Source organism: Anomalospiza imberbis, chromosome 1 (assembly GCF_031753505.1).
Source record: "Anomalospiza imberbis isolate Cuckoo-Finch-1a 21T00152 chromosome 1, ASM3175350v1, whole genome shotgun sequence".
NCBI classification, from domain to species: Eukaryota; Metazoa; Chordata; class Aves; order Passeriformes; family Viduidae; genus Anomalospiza; species Anomalospiza imberbis.
The window spans coordinates 131,028,719-131,048,824 of record NC_089681.1 but is presented as its reverse complement, the minus strand read 5'-3'; the positions used below and the strand labels follow the sequence as shown (position 1 = coordinate 131,048,824).

The following is a 20,106-nucleotide window of genomic DNA, read 5'->3' as shown; positions in this document are numbered from 1 at the left end:
GATTAGGAGTACAGCGGGCACTTGTTTGTGCAAGCCATTGCTTTTGTTTAGGGTCCATGTGGTTGTCATCATTACTGCATAGAATACAATTTCTGCTCTAAAAAGCAGATGTACCTCTCACTTTTAGAGGACATAGAGAAGTGACAGAAATACTACATAGATATTTTAATCCTTAGCATCTCATACATTTTGCTGAGCTCATGATGAACTAATATGAACCCAGAGGCATCTGACTGGAAGTGCAGAGATTTTCGTAGTTTCCACAAAAATGAGGCGTATTTGCATCTTACGGCAGCCAAAAATAACTAATGGCTTTTTAGGATGTTTACCATAAACAATCTGTATTTTCATGACCATGCTTTCTATCCTTGGGAGAGAAGCATGAGAAGCATCATAGTCTGCTTAAGGCTGAGAGTGGCTTCACTGACACTGATGAAACAAGCAGCCAGAAAAAACAGGCTGACATCAAAACAAGACAATCTGCTGCATCTATTTCATACTGTTCCAAATGAGATTTTTCATTATGAAACAGACCTACTGCCTTGTGTGCACAGCAAGCAAATTAAAGCAATAATACCATTGTGAATAGTTAATAAAGTGAAGATCAGCTGTCAATGCCCTGGAGGTGTTTTAAGGGTAAACGAATACACATAACCTTGTTCTTGTGTTGGTCCACCACCATTTCCTGCAGCATTTCTGAGTGTTGGCAGTAGTAAACACAGATGCAATGATGTTACAAAGACATTACATGCTGAAATGCAACTTAATCACTGCATGCTGTGGACATGCTCACGTCTTGTGTTTCACACTACTGTGGGACAGTGGTTTTATTTCATGGTATGCACTTAAAAGGTTTGAACATAGAGACAGGGACATAGAGACATTTTTATAATCAGGAGTGCTCAGTGGGATTTTCTGGGGTTTGGGTTTTTTTTTTTACCCTAACAAGTGCTGTGTTGGATTTCTCAACATCTGAGGGGGCTGAAAAAAATAATTTTTCTTTATCTGTAAACAGATGGTTGAGATCATGACTTCTTCTGTGTATATTTGCCTTGATGTCAGTAGGATTTACAGCAGTATAATTAATCTCTATTCTTGGACACCAAATTTCTGTCCAAAATGTCTTTCTAGCCTTGTCCTCTTAAGTCAAAAATACCACGTATCCCAGTAGAAATGAAACTTTCTGCCTCCTGTGTCATCTCCAGCTCCCACCAGCTGGACTGAATAACAGAGCACTTGCTCAGCTGTAGTCTCCTCAGCCCCCACTTAAATGGTTTATGTTTTATGTTAAGGTGTCTGGTTTTCATTGCATTCAGGGAGCAAAACTGTTAAGTCCAGCATTCTCCATTTTAAGTCCTCTGTTTCATTCCATATGATATGAAAGCATTATGTTGCACCTAGACCTCTAGATTCACATCTGGAGCTGTATGAAGGATGTCAAAATTCTACCAAATATTCCAGTGTGCATATTATGAAAATGAGATATATTAATATGATGCAGCTGCTAGTTAATTATTCCCATCCAATAATAGGAAAATATTTTCAACACTGTTTTCAGTTGTGTGGCAAAGGACTCTGGAGTGGAAGGGTTAATCCTTAGTTCTTTTGTTCATCCTCCTTAAAATACGTTATTTCTTGTGCACTACATGTAAATGAAGTTCAGAATACCATGTCTCTGTTCTTCCTTCTCCCCAAACACTTGGTTGTACATCTTGGATGTGACCTTGTTCTCTTTGAATGACTGGCTTCTTTGCAGAGGAGGATGTTTCCCCAGTGCCTGAAATTTCAGCCATGTGCTCATGTAAAGTGATGGCAGAATATGGAGAAAAGTGTCTTAGGGAACTCTTTGTAACTTCATAAAAAACAATGCTTTATGTACTCCCCTCTTCCTGGTTGCTACTTTCTGACTGCATTTAATGCCGTAATAAATTTCTAAATGCATTTAAAAGTCTGGTACTTGTTTTTTCTGGGTAACGTTCTGCTGTCAGTGGTAAAATTTGTATTGATTTTTGTAGAACCAGAATTTCCAGATGTTCCTCCCTCAGCAAAATCAAGATAATGTTTTCTGTGCTCAAAAGTAATGAGGATATACTTATGTGTAAGCAGTATTGGTGCCTACTTAAACTTGAGTACAATTTCGTAGAGGTGAACTTATGCTTGTTTTTTGTTCATAGTGTTTATAGGGAGAGAGCGACAGCTACTGTCAGGCAGAAAGTATAAGCAGATTACTGTACATCTACCAGTCTAGTTCACTGTGCATTGTTTGCAAATAAGATGATTTATTTATAAAAGACTCTGATTGAAGCTTCCCAGGTGGTAGCAGTGATAATCCACCCAAAGAAAATAATATCTTTTAGTTTAAAAATAAAACATTTCTTTTTGTTGTGAATTTGATCTATTTCTGACTGTCACCACATTCATAACCCTGTGTGACTGACAGAAAATAATAATTTAACAGAAACACTCACAACCTGTCACTTGATCTGACACTGGGTGTGAGTTTGTGCCTCTGACCTTGGAGAGATGGTCTGCATTAGGGGTGCATGCAGCTGCACACGTGGCCTGGGACTTCATACACTTCTCCATGACTTCTAGTGTGTTTTCTATGCATGAGAAATGGACATGCTCAGGAAATCACATTCCTTGCCCCCAAAGGTTTGAGCCTAATATAATCAGATCCAGAACACGAGGTTCTAGACCGGATTCAGTGGTGATATGGAGATTGGTTTGCAAAGGTGAAAACCACAGAAGTTCAAGGTTAAGCAACTTCTGTAGTTTAAAAATTCCTTGTCTATTTGATTTTGACCTCCTTTTTAATCTCAGCTGGAAAGCTTAAATTATTCTTAAAGGCTAAATACACTAAAGAATACAGGTTCTTAACTAACTGCTCTCAAAGAATTTCATATTTTGTATGTTGCCATAGAAATGGCAGCTACCAAATACAGCTTTTTACCATGTACAGTGTCTATATAATAGGTGCATATGCCATTTCAGAGTTTTAGACAGACCTCAGCAGTGAAAGAAAAAGAAGCTCTTCCTCTGATGCTTCACAGTGTAGCTCACTGAGGTATGTTCTCACTCTCAGGATTCCTCTGGAGAGAATCATGGGAGACAGTTGTGTTTATTTATTAGTGTGTTTTCAAAATTGATGTTGTGGCTTACACATATGAAAGGGCATGAATGGATTGCTTAATCCTCTGCCCACCTTGTACACCATTTAAGCTGCATTTATATCAAAGCAGATGAGGTATGGCATGAAGGTGATGCTTAAGAGAATATTGAAGAAATCACGTTGGTGCCAAAATGTCGTGATCTTTGCGCAAATAATCTACGGATATGTAGTCAAGGAAATAAAACTGGAAACGGATCCCTGGCTTCTGGGAGCACATTTCAATAATGTAGTGTCATGAAGACAGCCCTGTAGCTCCACCTATAGAAGCCATGGCAGGAAAAGGTAGGAAGAGGCAGGCATCAAAATTTCAGAAATGGACAAAACACCTTTGTGCTTATGCAACTGCCTCAGTTGAAGAAGACCTGGAGATTGGTGGGAATCCAGGCAGGGTTAGTGCTGGGATGGGGCTGGAGAGGCTGAGAACCTGGGAACCGCTCCCTCTGCAGCCTTGCAATGTTAGCTCAAATCCCAGTGTGCCTCTCCTTCCACTTCCAGTTTGAAAAATAGAAACTGAATGTGAGTGTGATTGTGAGGCTGAGTGAAGGAAAAGGCATGCAGTGTTTTGTGCATGTGCATTTATTTATTGCATGTTCTAATAATTTTGTCAGTAACTGACTGAATATGATTAATAATGTGGTAAAGCAAATTCTAAAGGCAGTATCTTTCATGTATACCAGTAACTAGGGATGGTGGTCCAACAGGCATAACTAAGCTGTTCCTTTTGAAATACAATTATTAACCAGTAATTATGTATGGAAGTAATTTTCTTTAATAAGTAATTTCTGTTCTGGCATTCTGGAAGGAAATACTCCAAGGTGACCAAAGCAGTGTGAGCAGCTCTGTGTACAATGTGCCCTGCCCTCTGCCCAGATATAATTAAGATTATTAAACAATGAAAACTGGTATGTTCTTTTGTTAAACGTTTGACAGGTGATTTAAGGGGAAAAATGAGAAGAGTTGGAAAAACCCACAGAGCTTCTCAGGCACAAACAATAAATTGAACTCGTTGATTTCCTTGCTAAAATCTTTAAGGTAGAATGGTAAAAGCATTTCCCTTTTAGTTAATGAAATAATGGTGGTGCTGCTAAAACAGGAGCAGGATTTAGCCCTGGAAGGGTTGTGTAACAAATTCTGTAAGAGTGGAAGAATAAATAATGAGGGTGTTGGGCTCTCAGAGCAGGGACGTTTATTTTTTGATGTTGCCTAGCAACCTTGAAAACAAAATTCTAATATTAACTTAAATACTATGAATTTTTAAACCCATGTGTATTGGGGGGAAGGTGAGGAGGAGAGTAAGCTCCAGCAATATTCAGGAAGGAATTTTCAACTTCCATTTCAGGTTTTTAGCTTTTTAGAAAAAGAGCAAAAGTAAAACTAAAATCCCATCCCTCTCTAGTAAAACTTCCCCTCCTGATGCAGATTAGAGGTGATTTTCAGTTGGAAGAAGAAATCTGATAAGCAGCTTTAAACTGGTAGAATGAAAAGCTACAATTTATGTATGTCATTACATGCTTTAGGAATTTCTTTTCACAAACTTGCCCTTGATTAACTCTTCCTAATAATGCTGCCATTTGCAGTGTCTAAATCAATTACTTTTAGAAGCACTTTTAGTATGTTTTGAATATCCTTTGCTGTCCTACACTGTCTGATAACAACCTGCCTCATTCCTTTTGACACATGTATCTCTGTTTAACTGTGAATCTCGGCCTGAGCAGGGCAGTCTTAAGAGACATCGTAGACAGCACAAAAGAGATCCATGCTGAAAGAAAAGCACTTCTTATTGAGGAATATTTATATAAAACATCCATGCTGTTAAGCAGTACAGTTAAAAGTACCTTTCTTTTCTTTCCAAAGTGCTTTTGTTCAGGGAAGATCATCTTGTGACAAAAATAAGTTCATATTATATGGGATTATGTTTAATTTGCTCTCTTACTAATTAAATCCTCATATTTGTCAAACCTATTGGATGGAAATAATTAATGTTGTAAATAACACAGTTTTTTGTTATTTAATAATACAGTAAGCAGTTCCCTGCTTGAGTGGGATTGGATGATCCTATTGCCAAGTAAAAGAAACAAAATAAAAAGCAAACAGTATTTGATCAATGGAAGAATTTTCTACCAAAAGCTTACATGTAAAAGTAATTTATGGAAATAAACTACCATATCTACCATAGCTATAATATAACAAGCAATATTTAGGCTTTATGACTGTCCTTGGGGGAAGCTGCTGGCTGCAGCACACCCATCTGACAGTCATTTACTAGAACTGTTTTAGTCAGTGATAGAAAGAACGCACAATCAAAGTCAGCAGAAGTCCCTGCAGCAGTGGTGATCTGGAAGGCTCTTGGGAAGTTAAACCTGAAGCAAGCAGCATTATACATCCTCCCAGAGAGCCAAGCTCTGTGCTGGGGGGCCAGCAAGAGAACTCCCCTTGCAGGCAGATCACAGGAGGGGAGGTTGTCCTCCTTCTCCTTGGCTGTAGCAAGAGTCCCATGCATCTCTCCCTAGAGCAGATGGTCCTGTGGGGCACTCCTGCCTCATCAAGGCCAGTGGGAAGTTTGCCATTTGCTTGAGCTGGAGCAGCGTGGGATTGTCACCATGCACAGTCACACATGGAAGCCAGAGGGACAATTCCCTGGATTTCACTACAAATCAATTTTAAATAATAAAGCCTAGCTTTAAAATATGGAAGCAGTGTCTTACTCAGAGGCATCATGTATCCATTCATGCTGCCTGGTTCCAGCAAGCTGTCACATCAAATAGTTGATGTCTTTGAAGACAACAGGACATCTCTTTTCTGGGCAAACCAGCCATACCTGCAGTGACCTGATTGTGCAGGGGGATAGTCTGGAATAGCTGTTCTTCAGTGGCTCCTCAGCAATAGCTGCCCATCTGGGCACTCCTTGCTGAAAGTGCCATTTTTCAGTCTGATTCATAAGTAAACCAAATTAAATTACAAAAAGGTGTTCTTAATGCTGAATGTCTCTTGAAATAGGAATTTAATGTACAAACCATTTTTTTTTAGATTCGTTCATAATGTGCAAGCCATTTTTTGTTAAATTTGTTCAATGGAGGCTCCCTCTGGCCTCCCTTGGCAAGTCCTAAAAGCTGACTGAGATACATGAGTGTGTTCATTACAGTCAAAGTTACTGCGAAATATTAAGATGCTTCTCTCTAGCAGAATTTATCTCTCCTGCTCTGCTGAAATCTTGAACTTCTCTGGTATTTTTGCAGTCAGATGGACATCAGCTTTCCTTCTGACTGTTTTTTGATTTGTGTATCTTTAAAGTACTCTGATTTTTACATTCTTTGCTGTGTTCTCTTACCTTGCTTTTGAGTTCCATATATGAACGAGTGATGGGTAGATGCTTCAAAAGCTTTTTAAGAAAGAATGAAGAATAAATTTGTTAAATCACATCATTTATTCCAAAAAGTCAGTAACGGGCAGTATAATTTTGGTGAGAAAAGCATTAAGCATCTAGGTTCTCCCCCTGCTGTTAGTTTGAGCCAGAAGACAGCTCCCCTGACTTGAATCTTGGATCAGCATGTTGGCTCCACTGAGCAGTAAGAGAGGAAAAAGAGGAAGAGAAATGTAAAAATGATCTATAAGCAAGAATGTCTCTGTATATAGAAGTTTTCCATGAAGCACCAGGAAGTCTTTAAGAATTAATGGTGAATTGGCCCAAATCATGCAGTGCTTACCAACTATACTGAGTTTGCTGTTTCTGCTCCAAAGAGGCATGGACAAGTTTTCTTTGGAATGACACAGTCTTGAACAAAAATGATCACTTCCATTACATCCAGCTCTTTTTACTGGTTTCAGGTTTTTTTTAATAATCATGTATTACTTGTTACTTAACAATTATTACAAATCAAATATAAATATCAATAAGCAGTGAAGCTCATTGATTTTGCTGACTTGGATGGAAGGAAGAAGTAGATGTTACAGGATATTCGGAAAATAAAAAATTAAATTAGAACACAGCATACAGGGAAGTAAGACCTCTTTTCCCTTCTAAATCCTCATGCTTAGTTCTGCAGTTATAATCCTGATAACACAGAAAGAATGAATGCTGCTTGCTCTTCTTCCATTTGCAGGCTACTGCATAGGAATTGATAGAAAAATGGACAAAGATCTTTACTGACTGCCCCAGTCTCCTCCTTTGTTTACAGCAGCAAATGTGTGAGGACATAGAGGGTCATTGGCTTCATTTTTAGAACAGGAAAGCATCTTGTTTTCCACTCCAAGGAGGACTCTGAAGCAGGATAGGGTATTTGTTCTCAAGGCTGCACAGCAGTGAACTCTTGGTCACGTAAGGCAGTGTGAAATGGTAGGAGCACAGCCAGTCACTGCCAGGCAATTGGGTTTTGCTCAATAGAAGGCCCAACATTAGTCATTACAGCAAGGCATTGCATGTAAGGAGCTGCAAGAGCACTGCTTGTTTAATGATACTTGAAAAGCAACCTGGAAATTAGAACCTATAAAGAATGAAATATGAGAGACCTGGAAATGCTGATGGATTTGCAGAATACTGGAGGTATGTCAGTTCCCTGCAGTAACACCAGGTTGGCTTTCAGCTGTTTGTTCACAAAAGAAACAGTACAGGACTTTGTGTTTTCAGCTGTTTCCACTCAAACCTTTTTGTTGCTGCTGTTATAAAGGATGGAGTTCTTTGCTTTCTTCATCCCATGATGTGGGAGGGTGCTCTGTTTTATTAGTGAACTCCTGGTAAGAGATGGTGAAACTTTTCGAGGCAGATTTAGCACCGAAGTGTTGGACAATGAAAGCATTAAAAAAGGGCTAACGATGAGATTGTGTACTCATGGTTCACAGGAACCCACACTTGGTGTCACCCTGGTGAAGGAACTTGGGGTGGTGCCATTTAGAAGTTACTATTTTCTGTCATGATACACCAGTTTCTAGGGTATGGTCAACAAAAGCTGCATCTCTTTTGTTTTAAGATGACCAATATTGGATATATCTTCTATGCATTTGAAATATCTTAACTATCCATAACAGAGAGACAGAATTACATTTTTCCTTAATTTATGCAGACCAGCACATTGCCTGGAGTAAGTCCAGTGGTTACCAAGAACAGGTTAACTAAGTGAGCAGCAGACAAGTGTGAAACCTGTCTGAAGCTTATGCAGTAGACTCTTCTTTGCTTCCATTGCAAATAAGGGATTCTTCTTGTTGCTAAAATCTGAGCAGCCTGAGCTGCTGCTGGTTTTGCAGGACAGCAGCAGAGCTCTGCTCATGGCAATAAGCCTGCAGCCTCTCTGAGGTCCTTGATGGCTGCATTATGCAGAGTATTACAGAGCAAAAGGCGTTTTGGGAGGCAGCATCGTGTGGGTAAGTTCCCCTAGTGAGGGGATCAGTAACAGCTTCTGCTCGAGGAGGCAGCTGTAGAAATAGACACGGAAGGTACTGAACTTCACCGAATTACATACATGCTACACTCTGCTTGTGTGTGAATTTAAAGGGCTTGGAGATTATAAGAAAAATATGGGAAACTTAATGTATTCATCACCCTTGTCCTTCCTTTTATTTTTAATCAGCACTTTATATCTCTGTTAAACTTTTATTTCACGTCGTTGTGTATTTCAATAATTGGTACGTATTCTCATCATCCAGATCTTGCAGAAAAAGAAAAATGACAAGGTTTAAGATTACAGATTTTTTTTAACCAAATGGCATTTTAGAGATAAGATAAAAGCAATTTGTGACCTTAAAGGCTATTTTTCACCTTCACGGCTATTAGTATTTCTTCCCTGAAAGTGCATGGATAGAGAATCTGAAGGGTTAGTGGCCATATTAATGGAGAAAAATAAATCTACTTTTTCTGGAAAATCTAGATTATCCAGAAACTCCACATAATTGTGGACAATTCCATTCTATTTTTCCTGAAAATGTTTCCCTAAGAGAGGTAAATGAATAACTACATGAAGGTGTTCTGTTACAGTTATAAATGCCACATATGCAAATCTGTATACACAGATTTTGCTCCTTTTAGTACTGTAAATTAAAATTACTTGTCTTGTGTGACTTTCTTTATGAAATAACAAATTATTGCTACCCTCTACAGACTGGAAATGATACTTGGAAAACTGATAATTACATCAGTAATTCCTTTTCCCTGAACAAATTCAGTTTGGTTGCAAATACAGTTGGCATCTGGCAGTAGTAGTCATCTAGATCTAGAAACCCTCTCAATCACGTATTCTTCTAAACCTTTCACTGTATTCAGGTGGATTTATTTTTAGCCTAAGACAGTGGTCTTATATAAGAAAAATCAGTAGTAGGGAGGAAATAAATACTCAAAAAAGCCATTCTTATGGAGGGTTTGCACAGGTGGATAATCTAAGGAACACAGAAGAAATCGTCAGGATCTTTAATGTAGTATAAAAACAACAAACCCAGCTGCAGCACCTCTTCTGTATGTTCTGTACTTACTGCTGAGTGTTCAGATGACTGTCATCCAAAATGCTGTTCCTTAATCCTAAGTGACATCTAATGAAAAGCACCATTTTGGGAATTACAAGTAGGACACATTTAAAGGAAGGGGAATCACAAGTACAAGATGAAGCTTGCCTTCCAAGTGAGTGTTTGAAGCTGGGTAAGGGAAACACAGCATTCTTCCCCCTTCAGCACAGAAATAGAGAACTGCACTACAGAAATGCAGAGGGGTTTATCCCTTCTGTGTACACAGATCAGCATCCTGGTAGTGGCCATCAAAATATGTGAGGCCTTAAGGAGGCCAGGCCCTCTATTATGGCACCCACTGGAGGTGCCAAGCCAGGACTGAGGGTTTGGGAAACACTGCCTGGAACTAGGGGTGGCCACTCAGTCATTGCCCTTCATGTCAAGGCCAGCAGTTCTGTGTTTCGTTCAAAGAGGATGAATACAGGAGCAGTCTAAAACCCATTCTGGGTATTTATTACATCAGAAACTAAGGTGACAGCCTCAGAATCAAGGATCTTAATGAATTACAAAAAGGCATTCAGCTGGCTCAGTTGTAAAGGTCTTCATAACCCAACTCTTGGAATAAAAGTAATCTTCATGAAGTAGATGAACTCTCAACTAGTGCAGATTGTCAATCTGGACTACTCAAGAGTTATGTGAATTTAAACGCATTGCTTTAAAATTGTTAGTCTTACTTATTTTGGAATTACCATTTTATAATTAAAAAAAAAATTATTTTGTTTCCTTTGAGAAACATGTTTTAAAAAACTCATCATCTGTTACCAAACAGTATTCCTGGGGGTATTATACAGATACTGAATGATTAATGGAGTTAATCACAGCAATGGTGCAATGTAATTCTGGTCATTGACAGTAACTAAGCTTGCTTTCTGTATAGGAAAGCCATTTTGAGGAAACATTTTCCTCTGTCTTCTAGAAGTTGACAGCCAGGGCTGGTAGAAAGGTGGTGTGTAGAACTCAAGTGTGGCCAGAGAGATGTGATCTCTCTTGAACTACATTTTTTAAGTGGACTATCAGCATATAATCAGCTTCAGGAATATCTATATTCAAAACAGGGAAACCCAATATGACAATAAATGTTTTCTTTTAACAGGTTTTGAAGTTTTATTTAATGTTAAAGGTTTTGGGTTTGGGGTTTTTTTGCTTCTGAGAAAGCCATGGGTGCTCTCAAATGCCAGTGACCAGAAGGCACAACTTCCCACTTCACAGCAACACACAGAGGCCCTAGCCTCTGGATAAGTTTTGTTGCTGCTTGATTTTCCTCTTGTTTGCAGAGGAATGTGTGAATATCTGTAATCTTCCTACAACTTCTACATTTACAGGGACATGGCTGAAGAGTAGTTTGGGCATTGTACAACAAGAAGGAAATCAGTTGACTTGGACTTATATTGCACCTCAGCTGGGCTACTGGGTTGCAGCTATGTCACCTACTATCCCAGGTAAGGTGGAATTGGATTTTGTTGATATTTGCAGCACTGGGTAATTATTTATTTATATATCATGTTTATATTTTTCAGAATGACCTCATCTAAGATGCCACAGTTTGATCAATAATTGATTATTAGAAAACAGAAATCTGAAAGTAAAGGGTTAAATCGTTTCAGGATTGTGTGGGGCAACCCTGGTGCTCAAAGTATCTGCGTCATTTCAATGGGGAACATTTCAAAATGTTCCTGCTTTGATGCATTTGTGTCACCACTGCCTGGTAGAACCATTACTAGAAAACAGTGGGAGTCATAGCATCAGTATGTTGGTGTTCCAGCAGGTAGAACAGGTGCTGTGAAGTTTCTGTACTCACAGAGATATGAATTCACCTAAAACCAGCATTATCCTGGGTTAGACACTTAGGGATGGATGGATGGATGGATGGATGGATGGATGGATGGATGGATTGATACTTTTTTTCCTTTTGCACTGAAGATGCCTATTTTGCCCTGAGTTATGTTTGCATCATCTTGGTGACTGATTAATTTACACTGTGAATAACTTAGCCTAAAAGTTCTAGGAGGTATTTTAGAGTGGCATTGCCATCTGCAAACCTCTTGGCATAACTGTAAAAAATGGCTTTGAACTAGGTATTAATTTTATGTGCTTTGCAGCTTTATTAATGCTGCAACTTTTGCTTCCTTCTTTTCTGTCTGCGTCTGCCTCAGATTTCTTGGTAGTAGCTCTTCAGTCACCAATAATCTGGAATACCTCTGTGTATAAATGAGCCAATCAGTCAATCAATCAATCAAAAAAAATTCAACCCTGAACAGCTTACAGATTTTATTAGGCTTTCCAGATAAAAACCTAATCCAGTAGAAATGAAAACATGCTTGCCTTGGCTGTGCAAGCTCAATATAAACTAAATATAACCAACAAAACCAAACTCCTACATGAGGACAGGTTTTAAAGTCTACTCATACATATCATTAAGTTGTTTCATAATATGTGAGCTTTTTATTTGAGGTTCTATTAAATGATAGATATTAAATGCTGGAATATTCAGCTGATTCATTGCTGAACAGAATTTAGAGGCAGGTGCAGATCTGAGTAAGCTATCATAATAAATTTAATGGAATTTTACAAAATAATTGTTCTTGAAGAAAAATCAATTTTTCTGAGCCAAACGTTTCCTAGTACAGCTCTGCCCCAGATTGCAAGGAAGTTACACTAGTCATGGAATTGTGCTTGTAACTCTGAGATTACAAGGCCTGTAATTCTTAACAAGAGAATGCTTATTTGTCCTTGTGATTTACCTTGTATGGCAGAGTTTCTACTTGTATTTTACTTTTTCTTCCTTCAAGGGATAGATCTGAGTTCCTAAAACTTTGTTGCAATGGGAACAACATTTTCATGAAAAATTCAAGTGATTTATCTTGTCTTCTTTTTGCTTAGTGTCCTAAAGCAACTGTAAAATCAATTATGTAATGGTAGTGGTGGGATAGAATGTATGAATATTTAAATTTCCCAAATGCAGTATAATTTATGTTACTTTAATAAGTTAATGAATTTTTGTATATTTTATCTCCTAATTGAATCTATCTGATTTCTTATCTCAAAAATGGACAAAAATTATCTTTGTTTTCCTAGCAGTGGCTCTACAGACCACTCAAGATCCACAGATGAGGTTTTGCAAACTTTATGACCTAGACCCTCTAAGTTGGCCAAGTTTGCTGTCCTTCACAGTACATGCATGTTAGTCTGCCAGCTGGTGCTGTACCTCCTTACCTGCAGATGAAAATTTGGCTCTTTATTTCAAAATCATAAGGGTTTTACAAACCAACTGGGTCACACAGGCATAATTGTGAACAGGTGTCCACATGTGTGCATTCCTTTGTGTGTTAGAACATTTACTAAGCATTATTTAAACCTGGAGTTACAACACTGTTTCACTAGTGGCCTGTTAATTAAAGCTACTGAAGATCTGCTTGGCTTGGCTTGATCTAGACTTCAGAGCACCAACACATCTTCCAGCGAATCCTGTACTGCACTGTCTGTACTGTTTGGTGTGAAGAGCCACGGATGTTAAAGAGCAGTTGTTTCCCACAGTGTTGCTTGGTGCGTTACAGTGCTGGGAGATGCTGATATGGATTTTCTCCAGTGGCGAGCGCTTTTTGGCACACGGTGTCAGCATTAGGACCTGGAAAGCAGCATTCACTGATGCATGCTCCCATTGAAACTAACTGCTTTTCCACAGAATGAGCTAGTTGGACTTGCAGTCGTGAAAACCAGCACATGCTTTCTACACAACTTGCTCCCTTCTCCAGCGATGGTCTGTTCAGTAGGCACCAGGGCTATGAGCAGCACTTGCTTTACACCCTCATAATAAGGGAAAGTGTCCCTCTCCTTGTTTGACTGTTGTTCCTCTTCCTATTTGCAGATTATTACAGGTCTAAATTCTCTTTTCTGGCCTTCCAGGTCCCGTTGTAACACACGACATTACCAGCTATCACACAATGTTTCTTTTGGCAATTTTAGGAGGGATGGCTCTCATACTTCTAGTCTTGCTGTGTCTGCTTTTGTATTATTGCAGGTAAGAGTCACCATCCGGGTTACTTAGTTCTTGTTGAAAATACAAGGTTTTTTGTACTTATGAAATCAAAAACTTACGTATTGAAACATTTTTCCTTTGGGGGAAAAAAAGGGCAAGCAAACGCTTGAAAGAAAGAGTGAGATCAAATTTCATGTGTTCCTGGTTACATGCAGCATATAGATTCCTGCCTTTGGGAGGATGGTAGTCGAGTGAATCACACACATCTGTACCTGTGTTCTCCATGTAATTTCCTATCAAACATGGGCATAGGTTCAAGATCTCTGTACCTGTTACGCATTTGCAAATGATCTATTGGTGTTGTATTAAAATGAATGTTAAATTATCAGCAAATGCTTACTAATGAGTGATTTTATACTTGCCTTCTCTAGACATTTACTCCAGTTTGTAATTGGTACTTGAGATATTTCCCAAACGGCATTAGTTATTCTTTAATTTTATCTTCGCTGCTGGGATAAGCTTTTAATTTTTAGATTATGTAATAAAAGTTCAATTCCCCTAATACTAATCACTGCTTAAAAATCTTCTGTTAAGACACACAGGCTTCTCTTGTGTCTGTGCACAGCATTCATAAATGTATAACTTCTTTTGTTACTGCCTTTTATAGAAGAAAATGCCTAAGACCACGTCAACATCATAAGAAACTACAACTTTCAACAGCACTGGACACCTCTAAGAAGGATCAAGCAACCTCAATGTCCCATATAAATTTAATATTTTCACGTCGTGAGTCAGAATTTCCAGGTGGATTGTCCGTTGCTAGCAATGGACATGCTGAAAACTCAGGGGCAAAGGAATTAATCAGTGCTGTCCACATGGAGATGGTATCACCTACTGGAGAAGCAGATATGCATACACCTATGCTCAAACACTCCTTCAGTACTTCTCAGGAGTTTAGCTCCCGAGAGGAACTGCTTTCTGACAAGGAGAAAGACAAGAGCAGAATTTCCTTGGATGACCTGACTCCCAGTGGGTCTCTAAGAAAAGACTACCACAAGTCAGCAGATAGTTTTCCTCTAAAGACAAGAAAATCTACCGAAACAGCTGAAGGCTATGAGTCCCCTATCAAAGATGAGTATAGGAGAAGTTACAATGCTATGCTGTCTCAGCCTTTATTTGAAAAGCAAGAGAGAGAAATTCAAGTATCTATGAACCATATTGCTACTGGAAGTAAATACAATATTCAGGAACAAATATACCCCACACCTTCAGCCCCTGAAAAAGAGCTGCTGGACTGCAGACCTACTGATTGTATGATGTCTCGTTCAGTTGATCACCTTGAAAGACCTACGTCTTTCCCTCGACCAGGTCAGTTAATCTGCTGCAATTCTGTCGACCAAGTCAATGACAGTGTTTACAGAAAGGTTTTGCCTGCACTGGTCATCCCAGGTCATTACATGAAGCTGCCCGGAGAACACCCTTTTGTTAGCCAGCCCCTGGTTGTCCCAGCTGACCAGCAGATTGATATAGAAAGACTTCAGGCTGAGCTTCCTAACCCTCACACACGGCTTTTCCCACACCCTGCCCAGCAGCTGCAGCCCCAGCAGTTGGCATCCCAAGCAATATCTCAGCAACATTTGCAAGATGCAGGTGCAGCTGAGTGGAGTCAGCAAAATGCTTCCATGTCTGAATCTATTTCCATTCCTGCCTCTCTTAATGATGCATCCCTGGCTCAGATGAATAGCGAAGTGCAGCTTCTTACAGAAAAGGCTTTGATGGAATTAGGAGGTGGAAAGCCATTGCCTCATCCTCGAGCATGGTTTGTTTCTCTAGATGGGCGTTCAAATGCTCACGTCAGACATTCATACATTGATCTCCAAAGAGCTGGTAGGAACGGGAGTAACGATGCCAGTTTGGACTCTGGTGTTGACATGAATGAACCAAAATCTGCCCGAAAGGGAAGAGGAGATCATCTGTCTGCGCCGCAGAGTCACCCCCCAGTGCAGGAGCACCAGCAGAGAGAGCGGAAGGTTTCAGATAGCACAGCTTACACACAGCTTGTGTACTTGGATGATATGGACCAAAGTGGCAGCGAGTGTGGAACAGCAGTTTGTAGCCCTGAGGACAATGCTCTCCGATGCCTCCTAGAAGGCACCAGTAAGAGAAGTGGTGTGCAGCTGCCCAGCTTGCAGGAGGAAACCAGAACTGTGGATACCAAACCAGAGCCATTAACTAGTCCTGAACATGGAACATCCATTCAAGATGATGATGATGAAGATGAGGAGGATGAGGAAGATGACCAAGGTGAAGATAAGAAGAGTCCTTGGCAGAAACGAGAGGAAAGACCACTAATGACTTTCAACCTAAAATGAGCTATTGTGAAAATCCACCCTTCAGTGGAGTATAAAATTGCCAAATATCCTTTCTGTGGAAGTGCTTGATATTTTTTTCTTTTTTTCTTCTTTTTTTTTTTTTTTATATTGTGGAGAGAAAATAGAAAAACAAACTGTGGTGAGCAACATTTGAAAGAACTTAAATGCATTACTGTGTAAATGTTAGAAAAGAATTAAAATCATTCCTCTGATTTATCAGCTGCCTCCAGTGAGATAGCTGAACAAAGAGTGTGATTGTTATTCCATATACTTGATATTGGTCATCCAGGATGTTGAAAATACTGACAAATTGTTTTGGTTGGTTTATGACCTCAATCTCCTTATGAATGGGAGCTGGTAAAGCTTTTGTTTTGTAGGCCAATTTTATGTTGATAATGCTACTGAAAGTATCTTAAAAACAGGAGTTTGACACATGGTGTCCAAAATTGTGCATTATCTCAATGAAAGGCTATGCATTGCTGCTTTTAGTAATATTTTGCTTATACTATGCTTTTCTTAATTTTACAAGTTGGTTGTAAACATATTATGTCCTTTATTATAAACTACTCAGCAATTTATTTTAATGTACAACTGCAGGAAACTTGAGTAGCATCCCTTAGCATTGAAGCCTTTTTATGAAACCAAACTGAACTTTGTGTCGACTAAGATTCCTCCAATTCTGGTACCATTTTCTCAAAGTGCCTTTTTTGCAGTAACAATGAACAGTCCCTTCTTTTGCTAAGTCCTTTTAATTGACCCCATTTGAGATTTTATAAACTTCTGAACTTCTACCTTTTATTTTAAGCTGCATGCCAAGAGTCCCATTTTGTGCTAAGCATTTCTCATTTCAATACAGTGTATTCTATAGCTATCATGTATATTGTGGATTCTGTTTAGCCAGGATAGACTTAGAAGACATTTTAAAGGGCCCAGAGTAGCCAAGAAGATAGTTCCATTGACTGTATATATTGTTAGTTTCCTCTGGAATCCCATGAGCTAATCATGCTCATATAAAATGGACTATTGACCGAGCAAGTGGACTGAATGTGTCTAGAAAAATTTGGGGAAAAAACAAATGTACTATCCAAAAGTGCCAGAATTACTCTTCTGTGCTTTTTCCATACAGAGCTGCTTGGTTATCCAAAAATTATAATTGAAAATAAACTGCAAAAAGTATATTTGTGGATTTTTTTCTCTGTTAGTGGTTATCACATTATTTTATGGTATTTAAAAAGAAAAATACTTTTATTTCATTTTCCCTGTGCATATTTATGCTCATGTGACTTACTTTTTTTGCAGTTCTCATGAGCTTAAGTCAATACTGAAATTTAGACCCCTTTGGAGAAAAGCATCCTCTGTATCTTGATAAATATATAATAATTTGTTTAAGTATCACTGAAGACATTGAAAATGAAATCCTGGTATCACCAAAATTCCCTGTGGAGTCACACTTCCCGTGGGCCAGTTTTCTTTCTGAGATTTCTGTGGGTACTCACACTTACTGCATTCTTCTCACTTTTTCATGAATTGAGTTCAAAGAAGAGGAAGTATGTGACTTCCACTTTTGTGGAATCCTTTGTGTACATTCAGTTTATCATTTTTCATTCAGTTATTTTTATGCAGATTAGCAGCAGTCATGCTTACTCAAGTTAATACGTAATCTCCAAAGTTATTTAAGTGCTATATAATTCCTATTTAATTTGTAATAATAAGCCCCAACTCACATTCATTACTTTATTTTCAGTAAATTTCAAGGTTTTCATAGAAAGTGAGTCTTGTGATTTCCATATTACTGTATGTCTTACCTGGGAAGCTGATCTCTAGTCAGGAGTTGAATCCCTATTTCCTAGTTCCCAGGTCAATGCTCCTTTCCATCCACAAAGCCAGATCACCTTTTGCTTTGATTCATGTTTGAAAGTGGTATATGTTGTAAAAGGAACCTAAAATATTGTGGAGTGCATTGAATATTGAAATCACCGTATTAGCACTAAATTATATTTTACTCATTGTGTATGTGGCAGGTCCTTTCCTGTTCTGTTTAGGAATTTTGTACTGACCACCTGTGAATTGGTTTTGGGCTCTGGGTTACTTATTGTCAGTTTGTGCAAGGTCTGAACAGAAAAATACAACTTTAAGGGCATAGTATTTATCAGATTTCAGTAAGTGCTGGTAATACAGTGTCACTTATTAATCAGAATGCTGCATAAGTAAACATTCTGAATAAAATTTCCGCATACTAGAATTATTGTGCTATTTAATTTCCAGTTTTCTGTTGTTTTAAATCTGTCATTTTTAATTACATTCTTTTTTTCACATTCCTTTGCAAAGTTTCCATCATTGCTATCTTGTAAAGTGAGATTGTTGCTATTAAATTGCAGTGGTTTGTTTCTTTAATTGTGTTGGTTTTATGTTCATTTGATGATTTGTGGTCCTAATACAGCAAATATACTTGAACAAACACAATTGTGGGTATGTTTCAAATCTTCTTTAAAATAGTATTTTTTTTAATTGGTGTGATAGTTTAATTTTGCAAAATACATAGTTTATGAAATGTATTTCTCTATATCCACACCTGGGCCATATGCTAAATGAAACTGGAACAGAGTTAATGCAGCTCAGGTAACAGTTTAAGATTTAAGATTAGACTATGTTATGCCTAATCTGAAGTCCAGTGATAAGTTCCATGTTTTAATTTTCACAAACTTACTGAGGCAGATACATCAGTAAAATACAAAGAAATTTTCTTGCATGTATATTGCACTTACACAGTGAAGCAAGTACTATTAACACTTATAAAACACAGTGAACTAAAAAGGCTTTTTTTTTCTTAACAAGAATTCATCTGGGAATTAAAATTTATTATAACACAGTAATCAACTATAAGTAGTCTGTAGCTTGGAGCATGGTAGGGTCCATGCAGTACATCCTTGGACTTGGTCAAACAAGACGCTCGCTCAAAGAGTGAGCGTCTGTTTACTTTTCTAAAATACATGTGCAACAGATAGGGTTTTTCTGAATCAGTTCTGCCGTCTGGTCTCTCTAGCATTTGAAATTCAAGTTGTGGTATCTGCCACCTGGTGGTGAACTGCTCCTCCAGACGTGCTGTGTGTGAAGCAGTTTATCATTTCAATAAAAGCACAGTTAACAACTTCAGTAACACCAGTAGGCAGCTGGCACAGGATCATCAGTTGTTTCCTGGGCCTGCTGTCAGTCCAAGTGCAGAGAGAGACCTTCCCCAGCCTCTTTGCTCGGGGAGCATTCAGCTTATGACATCTCCATTCAAATCAAAATGCATCATCACTGATGGCTCTGTATACTGCCTTATGAATAGCACCTTGGGTTTAGAATAAAATAAAATAAAGACAAATATAACTACTGTTTCCAAAGTTGAGGAAAATAGGAACAACTCAATTATTCTTTTCCTGTTCCTCTGTTAACAGACAAAAAAACTGGCAGGTTCAACACTAATGCTTTATAATGCTAACCTTACTATTATTATGTGTGTGTGTGTATATATATATATATATATATATATATATATATATATATACACATTGTATGTATATATATATATACACACACGCATTATTTATATATATTACGCTATATCATATGCCATGATAGTTACGTACATACACGTACGTATATTTTCATCATATGTGCCATTTTCATTTCCATGCTGTAAAACAATTGGAATTTGAGCTTCAGGTGAACAAACAGGCAGCTGTCAAGTGCAATTTTCAGAATAGAGGAGTATTTTTTATTACATTTACTCATGTAATTCCAGCAGTTAAATTGAGACCAGGTACTGTCTTCTCTTTGTCAGTAATAACAGAAAAGGTATCTAGTTCTTTTCAGCTGTAATCTTCTGGTATCCACAGGTAATTACTTTCCAAACTGTGGCACCTGGTCTATTATCACTTAACTGAAGCATTTGTTGTTTTATTGATGTGCTTTTCTTCTAGGAATGAACAGTGCCATTTAGTTTGTTTGATCATTAAATAGCTATTCTGCCTTAGAAACTTACAGGCACGGGGAAGGAAAATGTGATGACAACAGGAGGTACAAATGAAATACGTGTTTACATGTTATTTTTGTAA

The 20,106-nt window shown here is 38.3% G+C and overlaps 1 protein-coding gene across 3 annotated transcripts in view; it reads left to right on the top strand.

The window, feature by feature from the left end:
- The window catches only part of FAM171A1 (family with sequence similarity 171 member A1), an 87,277-nt gene extending 68,877 nt beyond the window's left edge, over positions 1-18,400 (top strand). For all 3 annotated transcript variants that reach the window (XM_068212019.1, XM_068212035.1, XM_068212027.1), the window contains 3 exons: positions 10,981-11,097; positions 13,562-13,676; positions 14,302-18,400. In XM_068212019.1, coding sequence (XP_068068120.1) covers positions 10,981-11,097; positions 13,562-13,676; positions 14,302-16,006 — 1,937 coding nt within the window. In that variant the 3' untranslated portion in view covers positions 16,007-18,400. The remainder of the gene's footprint in view (positions 1-10,980; positions 11,098-13,561; positions 13,677-14,301) is intronic.
- Positions 18,401-20,106: the final 1,706 nt, after the last annotated feature.